Below are 18,709 nucleotides of genomic sequence, written 5' to 3'. Positions count from 1 at the left end.
AAACGTAATCAACAGTGAGAAAGTCTAACCATGAATAAAATAACTGCACTTAACAGGGTGCTCAGTGACACAGGCTGATTGACACTCCAAGGCAATCTTACCATCTGGTCACTGACAGGTTAAATGTTTGCAGACACACATGAATAGCCCAGTTTTAAAGTATGAAAGTGCTTGTTTAAGAGGAACGTATACATACAGATACAATCGGTTTTCACAAAACACTTAAAATATGTAAATACCTGTTCCTGCAGGTCGTAGTCATAGCTGTCATGCAGCAGAAGACTGAGGACATACCGAGTGTAAATCATGGCATCAATGCCACATTTCTCGAGCTCTTGTCCCAGCCAGGTCTGCACTGGACCCAAAGCATGAAGCAGAGACATTTCAGAAACAGACACAGGGCCTGGATAAGAACTTGAGGAGCTTTCAGATGGCAAACCATCCACAACAACTGTACAGATAGGGTACATGAATTTAGGTTGCCGACATCCTTAAAATGTGAAGCATTTTCTGCAGTTGATATTCTGTTGGTATCTGGAGGGGATTTTCACTCCAGTAAAAAGGAGAGATGCTTGACATGTAGGATAAGCATTTATTTTTGCTGGTAGTCAGCCACCTAAAACAGACTTTCCCTCTTCAGGCATGACTAATGAATCAACATCCTGATAGCAACATACATGTAGATGTGATTTGCTACTTTAATTTCACATTGAGGCCAAATGGAAGTCTCCGGCAGAACCTACAAAAATGAGAGAGGAAAAAAAAATATGCATTATATATAAATAATAAATTATTGACCTTTTGAGAATAAAAATCAAATGAATCAAATGTCCCTCTTTATTAAAACATTTTTGGTTTCTTAGAACACTGATTTCCCCACCTACAATCTTTGACATTTTAAACTTCTAAAATGAATCCAGGCACTGTGGTACCTTCCTGTACGCCAGCAAGTTGGAAGGCTGCAGCAGGAAGACTGCTCGAACCCAGGAGTTCCAGGCTGTCCTGCACCATGACTGTACCTATGAATAACCCCTGCAATCCAGCGTGGGGAACATACTGAGATCGTGTCTTTATAAATAAATTTTTAAAAAACTTGAAACAACATTGTGAACTTTTAAAAAGCTGAGTATCATTTAAAACAAATAAAAATTCAGAAGTTGATGCTCTCCTTCTGCTCAATTATACCAATTTTTTTTTTTTTTTTTGCTATCTCAAGAGATTGGACTAGTAAAATTTTGTCTCTGTAACATTGAAAAACTTAACTAGTAAATCAGTAGTTCATATCTAAGTATAACAGAAATCAGTAGATGAAGAGTAATTTCATTGAAATATGGGTAAAAAAAGTAGTTCTTTATGTTTTATACAGGTAATTAATTACTTTGTAAGGCTCGAAACTTTAGGACTGGTCATCTCTGATTTCATACAAATAAAGGTGGAGCACCAGTCTGTGTTACAGCCAGGCTATACTCTTATACCTATTGCAACTTTTCTTCTTATATACCTAGGTTGCATTTCTTAGCTTTTACGACAGATGAAACACTTTTAGTTTAATAGCTTCCCCCCAAATTAACATACTTTCAATATGTGAAAGTAATCTAACAATGGCTTTATTAAATCATAATATTCTTTATATTAGAGTTCCGGCTAATTTACAAACCACTAGAAAATGAAAACTAATGTAATGAAAGGTAAACCTCCTAAACTCAACTTTTGCATGAATTTTAACAGACAATAAGAGGGTTATCAAAAATTACTTTCAAAGTATTGTTAATAAATGTTAGTAAAAGCATCAAGTCAGAAACACAAATACTATTACCCAAAGATTTAAGACTGAGTTTCTTAAATTTATCTATCGCTATATAGTAAATTTTACACACATTAAATATAAAGACAGCAGTTTTAAGTTCACCACAGGACTAAATTACTACATTAATGTGTCACTAATATATGTTTTGCCACTTTTGAAATCCTCTCTACTATACTCTTATCTGAATTATGACAACTAGATAAATTAAAGCAAAGATCTTCTGTAACTTTCACGAGCTGAACTTTTCCAACTGACTTTCAAAACATTCCATAATTCATTTAACATTTGGATCTCAGGATGCCAGAGAGACTGCCAATTAAATAATACACTCAATTCTGGAGATGTGCAAGAAATATGAAGAAAATGACCCCTAGAACACTATAATAAAATTACCCAAACTTGTGATAAACAGAAAATTTTTAAAGCACTCAGAGAAAAAAGAAACATTAAATATAGCAAACAAAAGATAAGTATGACATCAGTTTTCTTGTTGGAAACAATGCAAGTGAGCAGATAATGGAGCAAAAACTTTAAAGTACTAAAAGAAAAAAAACTGTCAACCTAGAATTCTATACTCACTGAAAGTGTCTTTCAAAAAGATACTTGCACACGCATATTTATAGCAGCACAATTTGCTATTGCAAAAATATGGAACCAGCCCAAATGCCCATCAATCAATGAGGGGATAAAGAAATCGTAGTGTGGGTGTATATATGTACACACACACATACACAATGGACTACTACTCAGTCACAAAAAGGAATGAAATAATAGCATTTGCAGTGACCGTGATGAAACTAGAGACCATTATTCTAAGTGAAGTAATATAGTAATAGAAAACCAAACACTGTATGTTCTCACTCACAAGTGGGAGCCAAGCTATGGGGATACAAAGGCATGCTACCAGCGGACTTTGGGAACTCGCGGGGGAAAGGGAGAGACAGGTAAGGGATAAAAGACTACAAACTAGGTAGAGTGTATGCTGCTCAGGTGACAGGTGCACCAAAATCTCAGAAATCACCACTAAAGAACTTATTCATGTAACCAAACACCACCTGTTCCCCAAAAACCTACGGAAATAAAAAATAAAAATAAAAAGCAAAAAATTAAAAACTTTCAAAATGAAAGTGAAACAAAGACTTTTTCTAATATGCAAAAACTGAAGGAATTTATTGCCAGCAAATGCTATGATTTAAATATCACCTCCAAGCCTCATGTCGAAATTTAACTGCTATTGTGATAGTATTAACAGGTAAGACCTTTAAGAGGTCATGAGGGTTCCAACCTCATATCACAGGAGTGGGTTCCTGATAAAAGGATAAGTTCAGCCCCATTTCTCTTGGCATAAAGCACTCTCGCCTGCTCTTATCCTCTTCCTCATGTGATGCTTTCTGCCACAGCATGACCCTCACTACATGCCAGTGCCATGCTTTTGGACTTCCCGGCCTCCAGGAACTGTGAGTCAAATAAACTATTCTTTATAAATACCTAATCTATGTCATTCTGTTATAGCAACAGAAAACAGACTAAGACAGAACAAAATGTGGATCCATTCAAGGGAACAAAGAGCACCAGAAATAACATTTGTCTTATTATTTAAATATCTTTAAAAGATAATTGTTTAAACAAAAATAATACAAAACATTGTAGAGCTTTTATTTAATAACATACATATAAGTAAAATGTAAGCCAACAGTAGCATAAAGGCCAGGAGTGGACAAATGTAAGAATACTATTACAAGGTTCTTGTATGAAATGGTATATCTACTATCACTTGAAGACAAATTCTGATAACTGTTAATAATAATGAATGTAAATAACCTAAACACATCAATTAAAAGGCAGAGATAGACAGAATTTTAAAACAGCAAGACCTAATTATATGCTGCTTATTTAAAAAACCCTCCACTTAATTCTTTCCATAGAATTCAAATTTATTTTCCTAAATGTCAATCCGGTAGATGTAGCTTAAACATGCCAGCTTTTCCCCAAACTTCTCTACCTGCTCTACCCAAGTAAGATACGGCTTCTTTTTTTTCCCTTTTTAACCTTTATTTTAGATTCAGGGGATACATGTGCAAGTTTGTTACCTGGGTATGTTGCATGATGCTGAGGTTTGGGGTATGAATTATTCCATTGCCCAAGTACTGGTACAAAAATAGATATGTAGACCAATGGAACAGAATAGAGAACCCAGAAATAAAGGTGTACACCTGTAGCCATCGAAAACTACCCAACAGTTTTTTTCAACACCTACCGCCTCCCCCCATCATCACTATAGCCGTCTTCAGTGTCTACTGCTGTCACCTTTACATCCACGAGTAACTGATGTTTAACTCCCACTTCTAAGTGAGAACATGCAGTATTCAATTTTCTGTTCCTACGTTAATTCACTTAGGATATTATCCTCCAGCTGCATCCACGTTGCTGCAAAGGACAGATTTCATTCTTTTATTTTAATGGCTGTATAGTATTCCATGGTGTGTATGTACCACATTTTATTTATGCAATCCACTGTTGATGGGCACCTAGGTTGATTCCATATCTTCGTTAGTGTGAATAGTGCTGTGATGAACATATGAGTATATGTGTCTTTTTGGAAGAATAATTTCTTTTCTGAGATGTACCCAGTAATGGGATTGCTGGGTCAAATGGTAGTTCTGTTTCAAGTTCTTTGAGAAATCTCCAAACTGTTTTCCACGGTTGCAGAACTAATTTACATTCCCACCAACAGTACATAAGTGTTCTCTTTTCTCTGCAGCCTCATTACCATCTGTTTTTTAACTTCTAATAACAGCCATTCTGACTGATGCGAGATGGTAACTCATTGTGGTTTTGATTTGCATCTCTCTGATAATAAGCGATGTGGAACTTTTTTTATACGTTTGTTGGCTGCTTGCTTGTATGTCTTCTTTTGAAAACTGTCTATTCATGTCTTTTGCCCACTTTTTATGGGGTTTTTTCTTGTTTAATTGTTTAAGTTTCCAATAGATTCTGGATATTGGACCTGTGTCAGATGCAGTTTGCAAATATTTTCTCCTATTCTGTAGGTGGTCTGTATATGAAATGGTGTATCTATTAATATGGTACACTGTTTACTCTGTTGATAATTTCTTTTGCTGTACATAAGCTCTTTAGCTTAATTAGATCTCATTTGTCAATGTTTTTGTTGCAATTGCTTTTGAGGACTTAGTTACAAATTCCTTCCTAAGGCCAGAATGGTGTTTCCAAGTTTTTTCCCTAGGGTTTTTATAGTTTGAGGTCTTACATTTAAATATCTATAATCCATCTTGGGTCAATTTTTATATATGCTGAAAGGCAGGGGTCCATTTTCATTCCTCTGCATATGGCTAGTAATTTATTCCAGGAACATTTATTCAACAGGGAGTCCTTTTCCTGTTGCTTATTTTTGTCAGCTTTGTTGAAGATTCGATGGCTACAGGTGTACACCTTTATTTCTGGGTTCTCTATTCTGTTCCATTGGTCTACCTATCTATTTTTGTACCAGTACCATGCTGTTTTGGTTATTGTAGCCTTATGGTATAGTTTGAAGTCAGGTAACATGAAACCACTGGTTTTGTTCTTTTTGCTTAGGATTGCTTTGCTTATTCGGGCTGTTTTTTGGTTCCGTATTAATTTTAGAATAGTTTTTTTCTTCCAATTCTGTGAAAAATGACATTAGTAGTTTGATGGGAACAGTGTTTAACATGTAGACTGCTTTGGGCTGTATGGCCATTGTAACAATATCAATTCTTCCAGTCCATGAACATGAAATATTTTTCCATTAGTTTGTGTTATCTATGATTTTATCATTCTTCTGAGATCTTTCACCTCCTTCATTAGATGTATTCCTAGGTTGTGTGTGTGTGTGTGTGCACGTGCGCGTGTCTATTGTAAATGGAAGTGTTCTCTGTTGAAGGAACCACTGAGCTACTGTCAGTACAGGGAGAGACGGAGTCTTGCTCTGTCACCCAGGCTGGTGTGCACTAGTGTGATTTTGGCTCACTGCAACCTCTGCCTCCTGGGTTCCAGCAATTCTCTGACTCAGCCTCCCAAGTAGCTGGGATTACAGGCGCCCGCCACCATGCCCAGCTAATTTTTGTATTTTTAGTAGAGACGGGGTTTCACCATCGTGGCCAAGCTGGTCTTAAACTCCTGACCTCGTGATCCACCTGCCTTGGCCTCCTAAAGTGCTGGGATCACAGGCGTGAGTCACTGTGCCCAGCCTGGGAATGTATTCTTGATTTGGTTCTTGGTCTGAATGTTATAAGTGTATAAAATCCACTTTAAATATAAAGACACAAATAGGTTAAAAGTAAAAGGATAGAAAAAATACTACACTAACATTAATGAAAAGAAAGCTAGGGTGTCTACATCACTTTCTGACAAAAGTAAATTTCAGTGCAAAAAATACTAACAGAGATAAAGAAGGTCAACTCATAATGATAAAGGGATGGATATACCAAAAGGACGTACCAGTCCTTTGTATTATACATCTAATAGCATATTTGCAAAATATATGAAACAAAAATTGATAGAACTGCAAAGATAAACAAGTCCACAATTACACTAGATTTCAAAACCTGTTTGTCAGTCACTGCAAGAAGAAATACACAAAAAAATCCATAAGGATATAGAGAGAACAACATTATCAACCAACTTGACCTAAGATAAACTATCTTTGGCCACAGAAAAGGTGCAGTAAGTTTAAAAGAATTCAATCATACATGCATGTTCTCTGACCACACGGAATTATAATTAGTAACATCAAGATGTCTGGAAAAGCCTCCAAATATGTGAGAACTAAAAACATATTTCTAAACAATAGGGGAGGCCAGGCGTGGTGACTCACGCCTGTAATCCCAGCACTTTGGGAAGCCAAGGCGGGTGGATCACGAGGTCAGAAGGTCAAGACCATCCTGGCTAACACGGTGAAACCCCGCCTCTACTAAAAATACAAAAAATTAGCAGGGCGTGGTGGCGGGCGCCTGTAGTCCCAGCTACTCGGGAGGCTGAGGCAAGATAATCGCTTGAACCTGGGAGGCGGAGGCTGCAGTGGGCCGAGATGACACCACTGCACTCCAGCCTGGGCAACAGAGCGAGACTCCATCTCAAAAAAAAAAAAAAAAAAAAGGCAGCGGGGGGGAAAGAAGAAATTTGAGAAATTAGTAAGTACTGTATTTTGAACTGAATGTAAATGAAAACACAACCTATCAATATTTTTAGGATGCCACAAAAGCAGTACTGAGAAAGAAATGCAGAACACTGTCTATATTAGAAAAGGTCTTAAATCAACGATCTCAGTTTTCACCTTAAGAAGCTAGTAAAAGAAGAGCAAACGAAGCCTAAACTAAGCAGAAAAAAGAAAAAAGATCAGAGCAGAAACCAATGAGATAGAAAGCAGAAAAACAATAAAACCAAAAACAGGTTCTTTAACCTCTAGCCAGACTGATCAGGAAAGAGAGACGACATAGATTACCAACATCAGGAATGAGAGAAGTGAGATCACTACAGATTCTATAGGTATAAAAATGAGAATAAGAGATACTAGAAAAACTTTATACCAATAAATTCAATAACTTAAATGAAATGGAAAAATTCCTTGAAAGATACAAACTACCAAAGCTTACTCAAGAAGAAACAGAATGAATAGTCCTGTATCTATAAAGGGAACTGAATTTATAGTTTAAAACTCACAAAGAAATCGCTAAGCCCATATAGCTTCAAAGGCGAATTCTACCAAATATTTAAGAAAAGCATAATTCCAATTCTATACAAACTCTCCCAATACTTCTCAAATCATGTTATGAAGACAGCATTAAGCTGATACCAAAAGCCAATAAAAATATTACAAGAAACAGGCCGGGCGCGGTGACTCATGCCTGTAATCCCAGCACATTGGGAGGCCGAGGCGGGCGGATCACAGGTCAGGAGATCGAGACCATCCTGGCTAACACGGTGAAATCCCGTCTTCACTAAAAGTACAAAAAACTTAGCTGGGCGTGACCGGGTGTGGTGGCTCATGCCTGTAATCCCAGCACTCTGGGAGACCGAGGCGTGCAGATCACGAGCTCAGGAGATCGAGACGATCCTGGCTAACACAGTGAAACCCCATCTCTACTAAAAATACAAAAAATTATCAGGGCGTGGTGGCGGCGCCTGTAGTCCCAGCTACTCAGGAGGCTGAGGCAGGAGAATGGCGTGAACCCGGGAGGCGGAGTTTGCAGTGAACCGAGATCGCGCCACTGCACTCCAGCCTGGGCGACACAGCGAGACTCCATCTCAAAAAAATAAAAAATAATAATAATAAAAATAAACAGATCAAAGTACTTAAACTATTATATAAGTAAATACTTTTCCAAGAAGCAGACCAAACATAATGCCACACTTCACACAAGTAATTTAATAATGAAGGCTTTTTTGGAGCAGTGAGCACTTGTTTTGAAGAAGTTCACAAATCTTCCCAAAATCTCATCCCTCATGTAATAATATTCCAGGAAACATGGCACCAACTTTTTATACTCTGTATGACATATATTACTAAAAATAATTCAAATTACAACTCCCATTGGTATTCATAATTATTTATAAGCTATAAGTGACATATTATCTATAGATCAGTTTCTTTAATGTTCAAGTACAGCAGACATATGGCCAAGTTAATTAAATATTAAGGTATTTCCCTTTTTCGTAATACACTATAAATAATTTTAGGTGTGATTACAATATACGAAAATGATTTCAAAAAGCATACTCTCTTTTGAACACGGCTGCATAAATACTATTTGCGGACTGTTCTCTCAATTTACTTTTGTTACAGCTCAACTGATCAAAAACAGCACCAGACAGTCAACAGTTACAAACTGGGCTTCTCTGGACAAAATGTAAAATGTGGATGTTGTGGAGAAAAATCTGGGCAGTTCTATTCAACCGATATATTTACTTGCTGAAGTGGTCTTTATTAGTACCACAGCACTTCTTTCTTTCTTATGTTTATCATATATGCCTTTTATTAGCAAAGTTTTAAAGTATTTTTAAAATATAAAAATAGAAACACACACTCATACATAATTTCAGCACCTAATATTCACTGTTAGTATTTTGGTGTGTTTATTATTAGTGTTTTTTCCTTTGGGTAGAACTTTAAATTTATTATTTCTATATATTAAATAATAACATACATATACTTTCGTATTCTGCCTTTTTCACCTGGCATTATGTCATCCCCATGGTGTTCTAAGACCCTTACCGCACTGACCAATATAGTAGCCACTAGTCACATGTGGCTATTTTAAACTAAAAGTCAGTTCCTCAGTCACACTAGCTACAGTTCAAGTGCTCAACAGCCACATGTAGCTAGTGTGCAAATATAGGACATTTCCATAATCACAGAAGTTCTACTAAACGACACGGGTTTTGACTCTCTCCTCTCTAGCAAATGACTACGTTGAGCTTAACAAACACTCATTAGCTCTGTCAACAGAGCTATACCCCCCCGCACGTTCCCGTAGATTGTCCAAGACACTACCTGGAAGAAAGGCTACTAATCACAGCTACTCTGAAATAACACAATGAGCTCAGAAAGAACTGTCTGAGAGAACTGGAAAACATCTACTTTATGTTTGATAGGTATCAAATTTCAAAAGGTCATATTTCTTACATTTCAATGTAATCATGGAAGGTTCAATGACAAAGTCAGACTGTATGGAACAACAAGAACAACTAAAGCTTATTGACAAAACAAAGAGAGAACTGAGAATAATTAGGATAAGTGGTCAAGAACAAACTGAGGGAAAAGGTTAAAAATAGGGTAGATTATGCAACAAAAACAATTCCCAAATTACAGTAGCCTAACACAAAGGTTTATATCTTAAAAAAAAAAAGAAAGAAAAGTTAGGCCAGGCACAGTGGCTCACACCTATAATCCCAGCACTTTGGGTGGCCGAGGCAGGGAGATTGCTTGAGCTCAGGAGTTCAAGACCAGCCTGGGCAACACGGTGAGACCCCATCTCTACAAAAAAAAACCACAAATATCAGCCAGGCATGGTGGCTCACGCCTGGAGTCCCAGCTACTCGGGAGGCTGAGGTGGGAGGATCACTGGAGCTCAGGAGGCAGAGGGTGCAGTGAGCCGAGATAGTGCCAATGCACTCCAGCCTAGGTGACAGAGACCCTGTTTCAGAAAGAAAAAGAAAAATTTATAGGGTACATGGGCAATTTTGTTACATGCATAGATTGCACAGTAAGTCAGGGTTTACGCAGTATCTGGCTATGTCTGGCTTGTGCCTTATCACTTAAGATAATGACCTCCAGTTCCATCAACGTTGCTGCAAAAGACATGATTTCACTCTTTTTTTATGTCTGAATAGCATTCTATAGTGTGTACAGACCACATTTTCTTTACCCATTTATTCACCGATGGACACTTAGGTTGATTCTACATCTTTGCTATTGTGAATAGTGCTGCAATAAACATATGGGTACAGGTATCTTTCTGATGTGTTCTTTTCCTTTGAGTTTCTACTTTGGGTAGATACCCTACAGTGGGAATGCTGAATCGAATGCTCATTCCATTTTTAGTTCTTTGAGAAATCTCCATACTCTTTTCCACAGAAGCTATACTAATTTACATTCCCACCAAAAATGCTTAAGAATTTCCCTTTCTCTGTATCCGTGCAAATATCTGGTTTTTGGTGGTTTTTTTGTTTTGTTTTGTTTTGTTTTGTCTTTTTAATACTAGCCATTCTGACTGGGGTAACATGACAACTCATTCTGGTTTTGGTCTGCATTTCTCTGATGACTGGTGATGCCGCGCTTTTCTTCATATACATGTAAGGCCATGCGTATGTCTTCTTTTTTAAAAAAAAAAAAGTCTATTCATGTCTTTGCCCACTTTTTAATGGGATCTTTTTGTTTTTGCTGTTGAAGTGTCTGAATTCCTTGTATATTCTGGATATTAGTTCCCTATCAGATAGTTTGCAAACATTTTCTCTCATTCTACAGGCTGTCTCTTCAATCTGCTAATGATTTCTTTTGCTCTGCTGAAGCTTTTTAGTTTCATTAAGTTCCATTTGCCTATTTCTGCTTTAGTTGCCTGTGTTTTTGAGGTCTTAGTCACAGATTCTTTGCCTATATTAATGTCCAGAAGAGTTTTCCCTAGGTTTTCTTCTAGTATTTTTATAGTTTCAGGTCTTACGTTTAGGTCTTTAATCCATCTTGAGTTGATTTTTTGTATATGGTGAGAGACTGGGGTCCAGTTTCGTTCTTATGCATAGGGCAATCCAATTTTTCCAGCACCATTTCTTTAAGAGGGTGTCTTTCTCTGATGCATGTTGTTGTTAGCGTTGTCAAAGATCAGTTGGCTATAAATATGCGGCTTAATTTCTGGATTCTCTATTCTGTTCCATTGTCCATACATCTATTTTCACACCAGTACCATGCTGTTTTGGTTACTATACTCTTGTAATATAATTTGAAGTCAGGTAATGTGATACCCCCAGCTTTGTTCATTTGGTCAGGATTGCTTTGGCTATTAGGGCTCTTTTTTGATTTCGTATGAATTTTAGGACTTTTTTTTCTAATTCTGTAAAACATGACATTAGTATTTTGATAGGGGTTACATTGAATCTGTAGATTGCTTTGGAGAGTATGGTCACTTTAATGATATTAATTCTTCCAATTCATGAGCATGGGATGTTTTTCCATTTATTTGTCATCTACAATTTCTTTTATCGGTGTTTTGTGGTCTTCCTTGTAGAGATCTTTCACCTCCGTGGTTAAATGTATTCCTAGGTACCTTGTTTTTTTATAGCTATTGTAAATGGAACTGCCTTCTTGATTTCTTTCTCAGCTAGATCGTTATTGGTATATAGAAACATTACTGATTTTTGTATGCCGATTTTCTATCCTGCAACTTTACTGAATTGCTTTATTAAATCTAGGAGGTTTTTGGTGGAGTCTTTAGGTTCTTCTAGATATAAGAGCATATCAATGGCAAATAGGGATATAATTTGACCTCCTCTTTTCCGATTCGGATGCCTTTTATGTCTTTCTCTTGCTTAATTTCTCTTGCTAGGACTTCCACAAAGGTTTATATCCTTCTCATACTATGTGTTCATCACATAGTATGAGAAATGCTCAGGGTAATCACTCATTATAATCATTCTGGGACATAGGGTGACAAAATGGCCATCATCTTGAACCCTGCTAGTCCAGGGGGCCAGAGAAAATAAGATCTGGACCAAAGCTGGCACTGGTACTTCGAAAGCTTCCTCTTGGAAGTGAGCTACTCACATTTTATGAGTCAAAGCAAGTCTCTTAGCCTCACTTCACTTCAACAGGGCAGGTATCACTAGCCCTAATGACCACTTCAAGGGGTAGAATATGGGGCTGTTAATAGGAAACAACTCTGAAATCTAACATTATTGAAACTAACATTCTGGTAAACATAAACAAACTATCAGGGACAAAAGTAACAGGATCATAAAAGTTTCAGAAAGCACAGACATGGCTGAAACACCAACACCCAACTGGCAATGGAATCATTCCCGCCCTGCCTTTCTGAAGAAGCCCTTTCTAATTATTTAAGGGTATACCACGGTCTTCCTCCCAACACTTACAGAGTGCTGGCTGTCCTCATGGCCTCCTGCCTTGTGATGATGTCCTTTTATACTATTTTCTAACTGCCTCCTGGGAATGGGTTCCTTATCAAATAAGGCTTACAGTTCTTCAGGTCAAACTGTGACATACTCCACATGTACTATGTAGTAGAATGCTTAGGCCTTGGCAGGTGATCAAAACTGTGCTGAACTAACTACTTCCCAAATCTCAATGGAGAATAAATTCTGAAAAAGAGAAGTTTGATAAATAAAATGATATTCGTAATACTAGGAGGTGGGAGGAAAAAACCCAACTCTGATCACATTCTGAGTCCACAGGCAGGGACTAACTAACATAGGAATTTTAACTCATTCTCTCACAATCCCATGTACTAGAGGTTTCTTGTGTACAAGGCACTGTGCATGGTGTCAGTGATATCGAGACAATCACAACCCTCTCGGGATTTTCCTTTAGGTATTTACCATCCTATATTAGCAGGCTTTCACCTTAGGTAAAGCAACTTGTACTCTTCCCACTGAAGCCCTCTACCATTCCCTTTGATCTAGTACGGTACTTCTGCAAGTCATGCTTCAACTCTATTTTTAACTGGTCCTTTCTCACTACAAAGTTCGTACTCACATTGTTGATGTGCTCGGTACCCAAGACTCAGCATTACCTGCAACTGTCTTTTCATAATTATTCAATTTGGGTGTTTATAGGACTTTCACACAAGGAAAAGCCTTGAGGGAGAAGGCATAAAGGATATATAACATAAAGTAAAAGAAAGACTATAGAAAAGAGAATAAAGAAAAACAGACATTTGAAATATTAAGACTCTGGCTTTTGGACTCTATTACTTTTCACCAAAATCCTAAATAATATTTGCCTGCAGTGCGAACATACAATTAAGTAGTTATACATTTATAAATAATTCTTGCCTGTTATTTTCTTTTTTCTCTTTTTTGAGACATAGTCTCACTCTGTTGCCCAGGCTAGAGTGCAGTAGCATGATGTCAGCTCACTGAAACCTCCGCCTCCCAGGTTCAAGCGACTCTCCTGCCTTAGCCTCCTGAGTAGCTGCGACTACAGGTACACGTCACCACACCTAGCTAATTTTTGTATTTTTGGTAGAGATGGGGTTTCACCATGTTGGCCAGTCTGGTCTCCTGACCTCAAGTGATCCACTCGCGCTGGCCTCCCAAAGTGCTGGGATTACAGGCATGAGTCATGTGCCTGGCCTTGTCTGTTATTTTCTGATCTCAGCACATGAATTTGGAACCCAAGATAATGCTTATTCTTTTTAGTAGGTAGCATGGCTCCAAAGCCAATCTACAGCCAGAAAAGAAAATCCATAAAGAATCTACAACCCAAACTGGAATTCAAGCATTGAAAACAGGAACCAAGGGCTATAAACTAAATTATGTAAACTGGTTTACCCTAGGTTTCTGAAAAGCTATGTAGAAATGGACAATCAGACCTACAGTTTTCTTCCCCATTCTAGAAGTGTGTCAAGTCCCAGGAAATGAATAAGGTTTTTAAAAAAGTAAGGTAATCAACAAAACTAGTGTGAGACTTGAGTTCTTTCTATGAAAAGAGGAAAAACTGCATAAAGATTGAGAAATTCCATCCTTACTAGTCATCAGAAATAAACACATAAGTAATATTCTCCAGTGACAATTAAAATGAATTAATATTTTCATAAACAGGATTGTTCTTACAGACAAGATTACTACTCAATAGCAAGAGAACTAGGAAATGTTTTCATAAATTGCAAGCCTGTAACACATTTGGTTAATCTTTATGTTTAAAAGGAAGAAAAGCTGAACACTGTAGTGTATGCCTATAATCCTAGCTACTGGAGAGGCTGAGGCAGGAACATCACTTGAGCCCAGGTGTAGAGGCCAACCTGGGCAACATAGGAGGACCCTGTCTTAAATAAATAAATAAATAGATACATATATAAAAAGGAAAAACCAATTATATGATGATAAAGTGTAGGTGAAAGCAATCAGTTCTACATAGATTCACAGGTACTAAACAGACTTCTATTAAAACAAAACAAATGAGAGTGTAATTTGACTAGTGTGTAATGAGACTAAATAAAAGGGAAAAGCTTTCTATGCAACCTGGATAAACTTTCCTCTACTGACCATGCTACTGTCAAATGCTGACAGACCTGAAAATTTTGATCAGCCTGTATGTTCTTATTGTTCTAATTCTTTTTTTTTTTTTGAGACAGAGTCTCGCTCTGTTGCCCAGGCTGGAGTGCAGTGGCGCGATCTCTTGGCTCACTGCAAGCTCCGCCTCCCGGGTTCACGCCATTCTCCTGCCTCAGCCTCCTGAGTAGCTGGGACTACAGGCGCCCGCTACCACACCCGGCTAATTTTTTGTATTTTTAATAGAGATGGGGTTTCACCGTGTTAGCCAGGATGGTCTCAATCCACTGACCTCGTGATCTACCTGCCTCAGCCTTCCAAAATGCTGGGATTACAGGTGTGAGCCACTGCGCCCAGCCTCTTATTGCTTTAATTCTTACTGTTTGAACTTATTGTTTAATTGTACTATGGAGACGAACTGCTTATGCAAAGTTACATTGTTTTATGTCTAATTTTTACTTGATTCCAGTTATTTGATGATTCTTATTCGTCTGTTAATATTTCTGGTTTGAAAAGCTAGACTGCCATATTAATTTTTTTTTTTTACAGGTTATCAAATTAAAATAACCAATATAGACATTTAGTTCATTTAGACCAATTAGATGTCAAAATTCTTTACCAGGGCTACAAAATGGCAGTTTTTATGCCTTCAAAAGGTTATGGAGATTTACAAAAATGCCTTTTTTACCTAGCAGGGGTAAACCTCACATCAGACACTTCACAGGACAAAGGATAAAACACTTGGGCCCAAGGGGAAGGGGAAAATGTATATACTTACAACTGAAGCAAATCCTCCTCCTTCCTTGCAAAAGATAACAAAATAGCTACCAAACAAAATGCAAAAACAAGATAAAACAACATTATTATGAAATTCTAAAAGCTTTTAGATAAATTGTTGGAAAAGGGATGAAACAACTAAATTTTAGAAATTTAAAAATTTCAATTAGCAGAACCTGAAACATCTACACATTAATAAATGCAAAATTTCAAAAACCCTAAGCTTACTTGGAAAAAAACTAAAATAAATAATTTTTACACTTTTTGAAAATGCAAAAAGCTCCAGCATGATGAAACCCACTTTGTCAACGTTGAAACATTTCATCATATAAAATACTAGATCACAGTGTATCAAAATAATTTTACAATGTGATACTGTTGGTCCTCAAAATGTCTGGGCATATAAATTCTATAGCTTTCAACTACTAAACTGAAAACCACAAATATCTTCTGAGTTTCAATGAGTGGGGGAAAGGTAGCATGAAATTCTGTAACTCACTGGTAAGACAGTGAGTTAACTTTTTAAAATTACTATAAAAGCCATAGCCAAGTAATACAAATTACAGTTCTCCAAAATGGACTTAGGTAAGAAGCAATACTTCAATAATGTGTTTATATCTGTCAATAATCCAATTCTATATGAAAAGTTTATATGGATTATCTGATTCATATCCTAATAGTTAAAAATTTTAAAGAGTCCAAATAAAATTTTGTTTATGCAAAAAGATATACACTAGAGAACTCAGAATAGGATCAAAGTAGTACATATGTTCATTTCTCATCCATTAATTGTATGCTTCCAACATTAAATCAAGTCTTTAGATATGGTTCTGAAGATAACTATAGTAATTCTTCTGGACCTTAGGAAGATATTTAAATAAACAGTGTCATCATTTAAAGGATAACTTGCTACAGTTTCCCCAAAGTATATTCTGGGTGATACAAAAATACATTCCTGGACGGGTGCAGTGGCTCAAGCCTGTAATCCCAGCACTTTGGGAGGCCGAGGCGGGTGGATCACTAGGTCAGGAGATCGAGACCATCCTGGCTAACACGATGAAACCCCATCTCTACCAAAAATACAAAAAAATTAGCCGGGCGTGGTGGTGGGCGCCTGTAGTCCCAGCTACTCAGGAGGCTGAGGCAGGAGAATGGTGTGAACCCGGGAGGCGGAGCTTGCAGTGAGAGGAGATCGCGCCACTGCATTCCAGCCTGGGGTACAGAGCAAGACTCCGTCTCAAAAAAAAAAAAAAAAAAAAATACATATACACATACATACATATATACATATATATATTCCTTTGCTATAAACTTCTTCATTTTGCATAAATTAGGGAAATACCAAAGCTGAAACAAGAGCAGGTTTATTTCAGGACATCTTGAAACCTTTAATAGGTTAATATGCACTCGGAACCTCCAAGAAGGAAACAAAGTAGTGGAGAACATTCATTCATTCATTCATTGACCCCTTTTGCTCCCTTGGAACACAGTTTGGGAAACAGGAGACATTCTAATCAGAAAGAATTTTCCCCAAGGCCCAAGTTATTAATATAAGCAAGGTACAGATCACCTGACCTGAGGTCTTTAAATCCTGAATTCCCAGGATTAAAAAGTTAAACTGAAGATGTAATTTACGAATAAGATCATTAATTATATCCCTCTCCTTTTCTTTCCTTTAAATAACTTGCATAAATTGTACTATTCTATACAGCAAATCAATTAGTATTCCCTTTTAAATGGTATCAGAAACTTCTACATTTTTCCATTTCCCACATACACTTAGGGACTTACTGGTTGTCTTCATTCTCAATGCATTCTCTGGAATGGTTACAAGGGCAGAGTCCACCGCGCCCTACCTGTATCAGTGCACACTACCTACACAACAGTGAAGCAGGCATTTTAGTATAGAAAATGTATTTACTATCATTAAAATGATCTTAGGTTTCTTTATACTTTACAAAGCAATCACAGTTTTTAATGGACTAAAAGACAGCTGTCTGACAATGGGATGTTAATGGCAGAGCTTCCACTAGGTAATGAACCCAACTGGTCAGTGGCTCTAAACTGAGGGTGGCAGAGTATGGCACACTGGGGTTCATGGACCAGAACAAGAGGGAGCACTCCAGGGGCTGGTGGAGGGAGGCCCGCTAGAGCAGGAATACCTGTATTTAACAAACATTTGCTAAGTATTAGGCACAGCTACTAAAAGTGTTAGAAATGCTACCAAATTTAATTGTACTTTAAGGCATCCTTGAATCTGGGAAACACATTGAGAATTCCTGCTAGCTGTGATGTTGATCTTACAGAACTCTCCCTAAATTAATAAAATAGATATATTTCTCAAAACCTCAAATACAAATACTTTAAAGACAGGTTAACATGTAATATTCTCAAAAACACATTTTAAATACTCAGCAAAGTACCATACTTAACAAAGGTGATACATCTTGGATTGGAATTTTATGTTAATTAAAACCTTTCCCCTCAAAAATGACTATCTGTAGAGCCCTACAAGGATACCTCCTTAAAATTTCAGATATGTTCAAATCCAAATACTATGTTACAAGTAAATGTAAAGGAAGAAAATAGGTAGGAAAAATACACACTGTATGGCTCAGAAAAGCAAAAACAAACATGGAAGAAAAATAGCTAACAATCCAAACATTAAACATAAAAATCCACTTCCAAATGACTCATGTCAAATATAAAATTGGTTATTCCTTTTTTATAAATTCTGGTCAAGTTCTCTAACATGAAATACTTGATTCTGAGGTTAGTAAAAAGCATTCTCTGTAAAGGAATATGAAATTAGACAACTCTAGAAAGAAAGAAATTATTATATTTGAAATTTTAATCAGGGTAATGTTATGCAAATGAATCTTTCAAATATTTTCTAACTACCAGTAACTACATAACTATTGGAATCTTCCAACTATTACCTAACTACCAGTAACTATATAACTTGAGAGCTGTGTTGCAGGCCCTGGAACATTCATGTTTCAGTGTCTGACATTCATGTTTGATAACGTCAAACATTTGTGTAATGTATAAAAAGTCACCCCCTACAAATCTTTCTCTTACCTTGTCTTCTCAGTCTATATTTCCAAGTACTCATGGAATATTTCCATTTGAACTTAAGGGATCTGGGCTTCAATTTATATGAGAAAGTCCGCATATATATATATGCACTCATTCTTATTTTTTTCAAGAGATAAGGTATTCTTCTGTTATCCAGGTTGGGCGTGCAGTGGTACAATCATAGCTTACTACAGCCTAGAACTCCTGGGTTTAAGTGATCCTCCCACCTCACCCACCACAGTAGCTGGGACTACAGGTGTGCACCCACCAAACCTGGCTAAATTTTTTTTTTTT

The 18,709-nt window shown here is 37.0% G+C and overlaps 1 protein-coding gene across 3 annotated transcripts in view; it reads right to left on the bottom strand.

The window, feature by feature from the left end:
* Positions 1-18,709, bottom strand: part of KIAA0232 (KIAA0232 ortholog) — a 96,622-nt gene that overhangs the window by 58,169 nt on the left and 19,744 nt on the right. For all 3 annotated transcript variants that reach the window (XM_073012521.1, XM_073012520.1, XM_008017981.3), the window contains exon 2: positions 240-739. In XM_073012521.1, the coding sequence (XP_072868622.1) occupies positions 240-470 (231 nt within the window). In that variant the 5' untranslated portion in view covers positions 471-739. The remainder of the gene's footprint in view (positions 1-239; positions 740-18,709) is intronic.

The sequence above is a fragment of the Chlorocebus sabaeus genome, chromosome 27, assembly GCF_047675955.1.
Source record: "Chlorocebus sabaeus isolate Y175 chromosome 27, mChlSab1.0.hap1, whole genome shotgun sequence".
Classification (NCBI taxonomy): Eukaryota; Metazoa; Chordata; class Mammalia; order Primates; family Cercopithecidae; genus Chlorocebus; species Chlorocebus sabaeus.
Note: the sequence above shows the minus strand (reverse complement) of the source record. Positions and strands in the feature narration are given on the sequence as shown.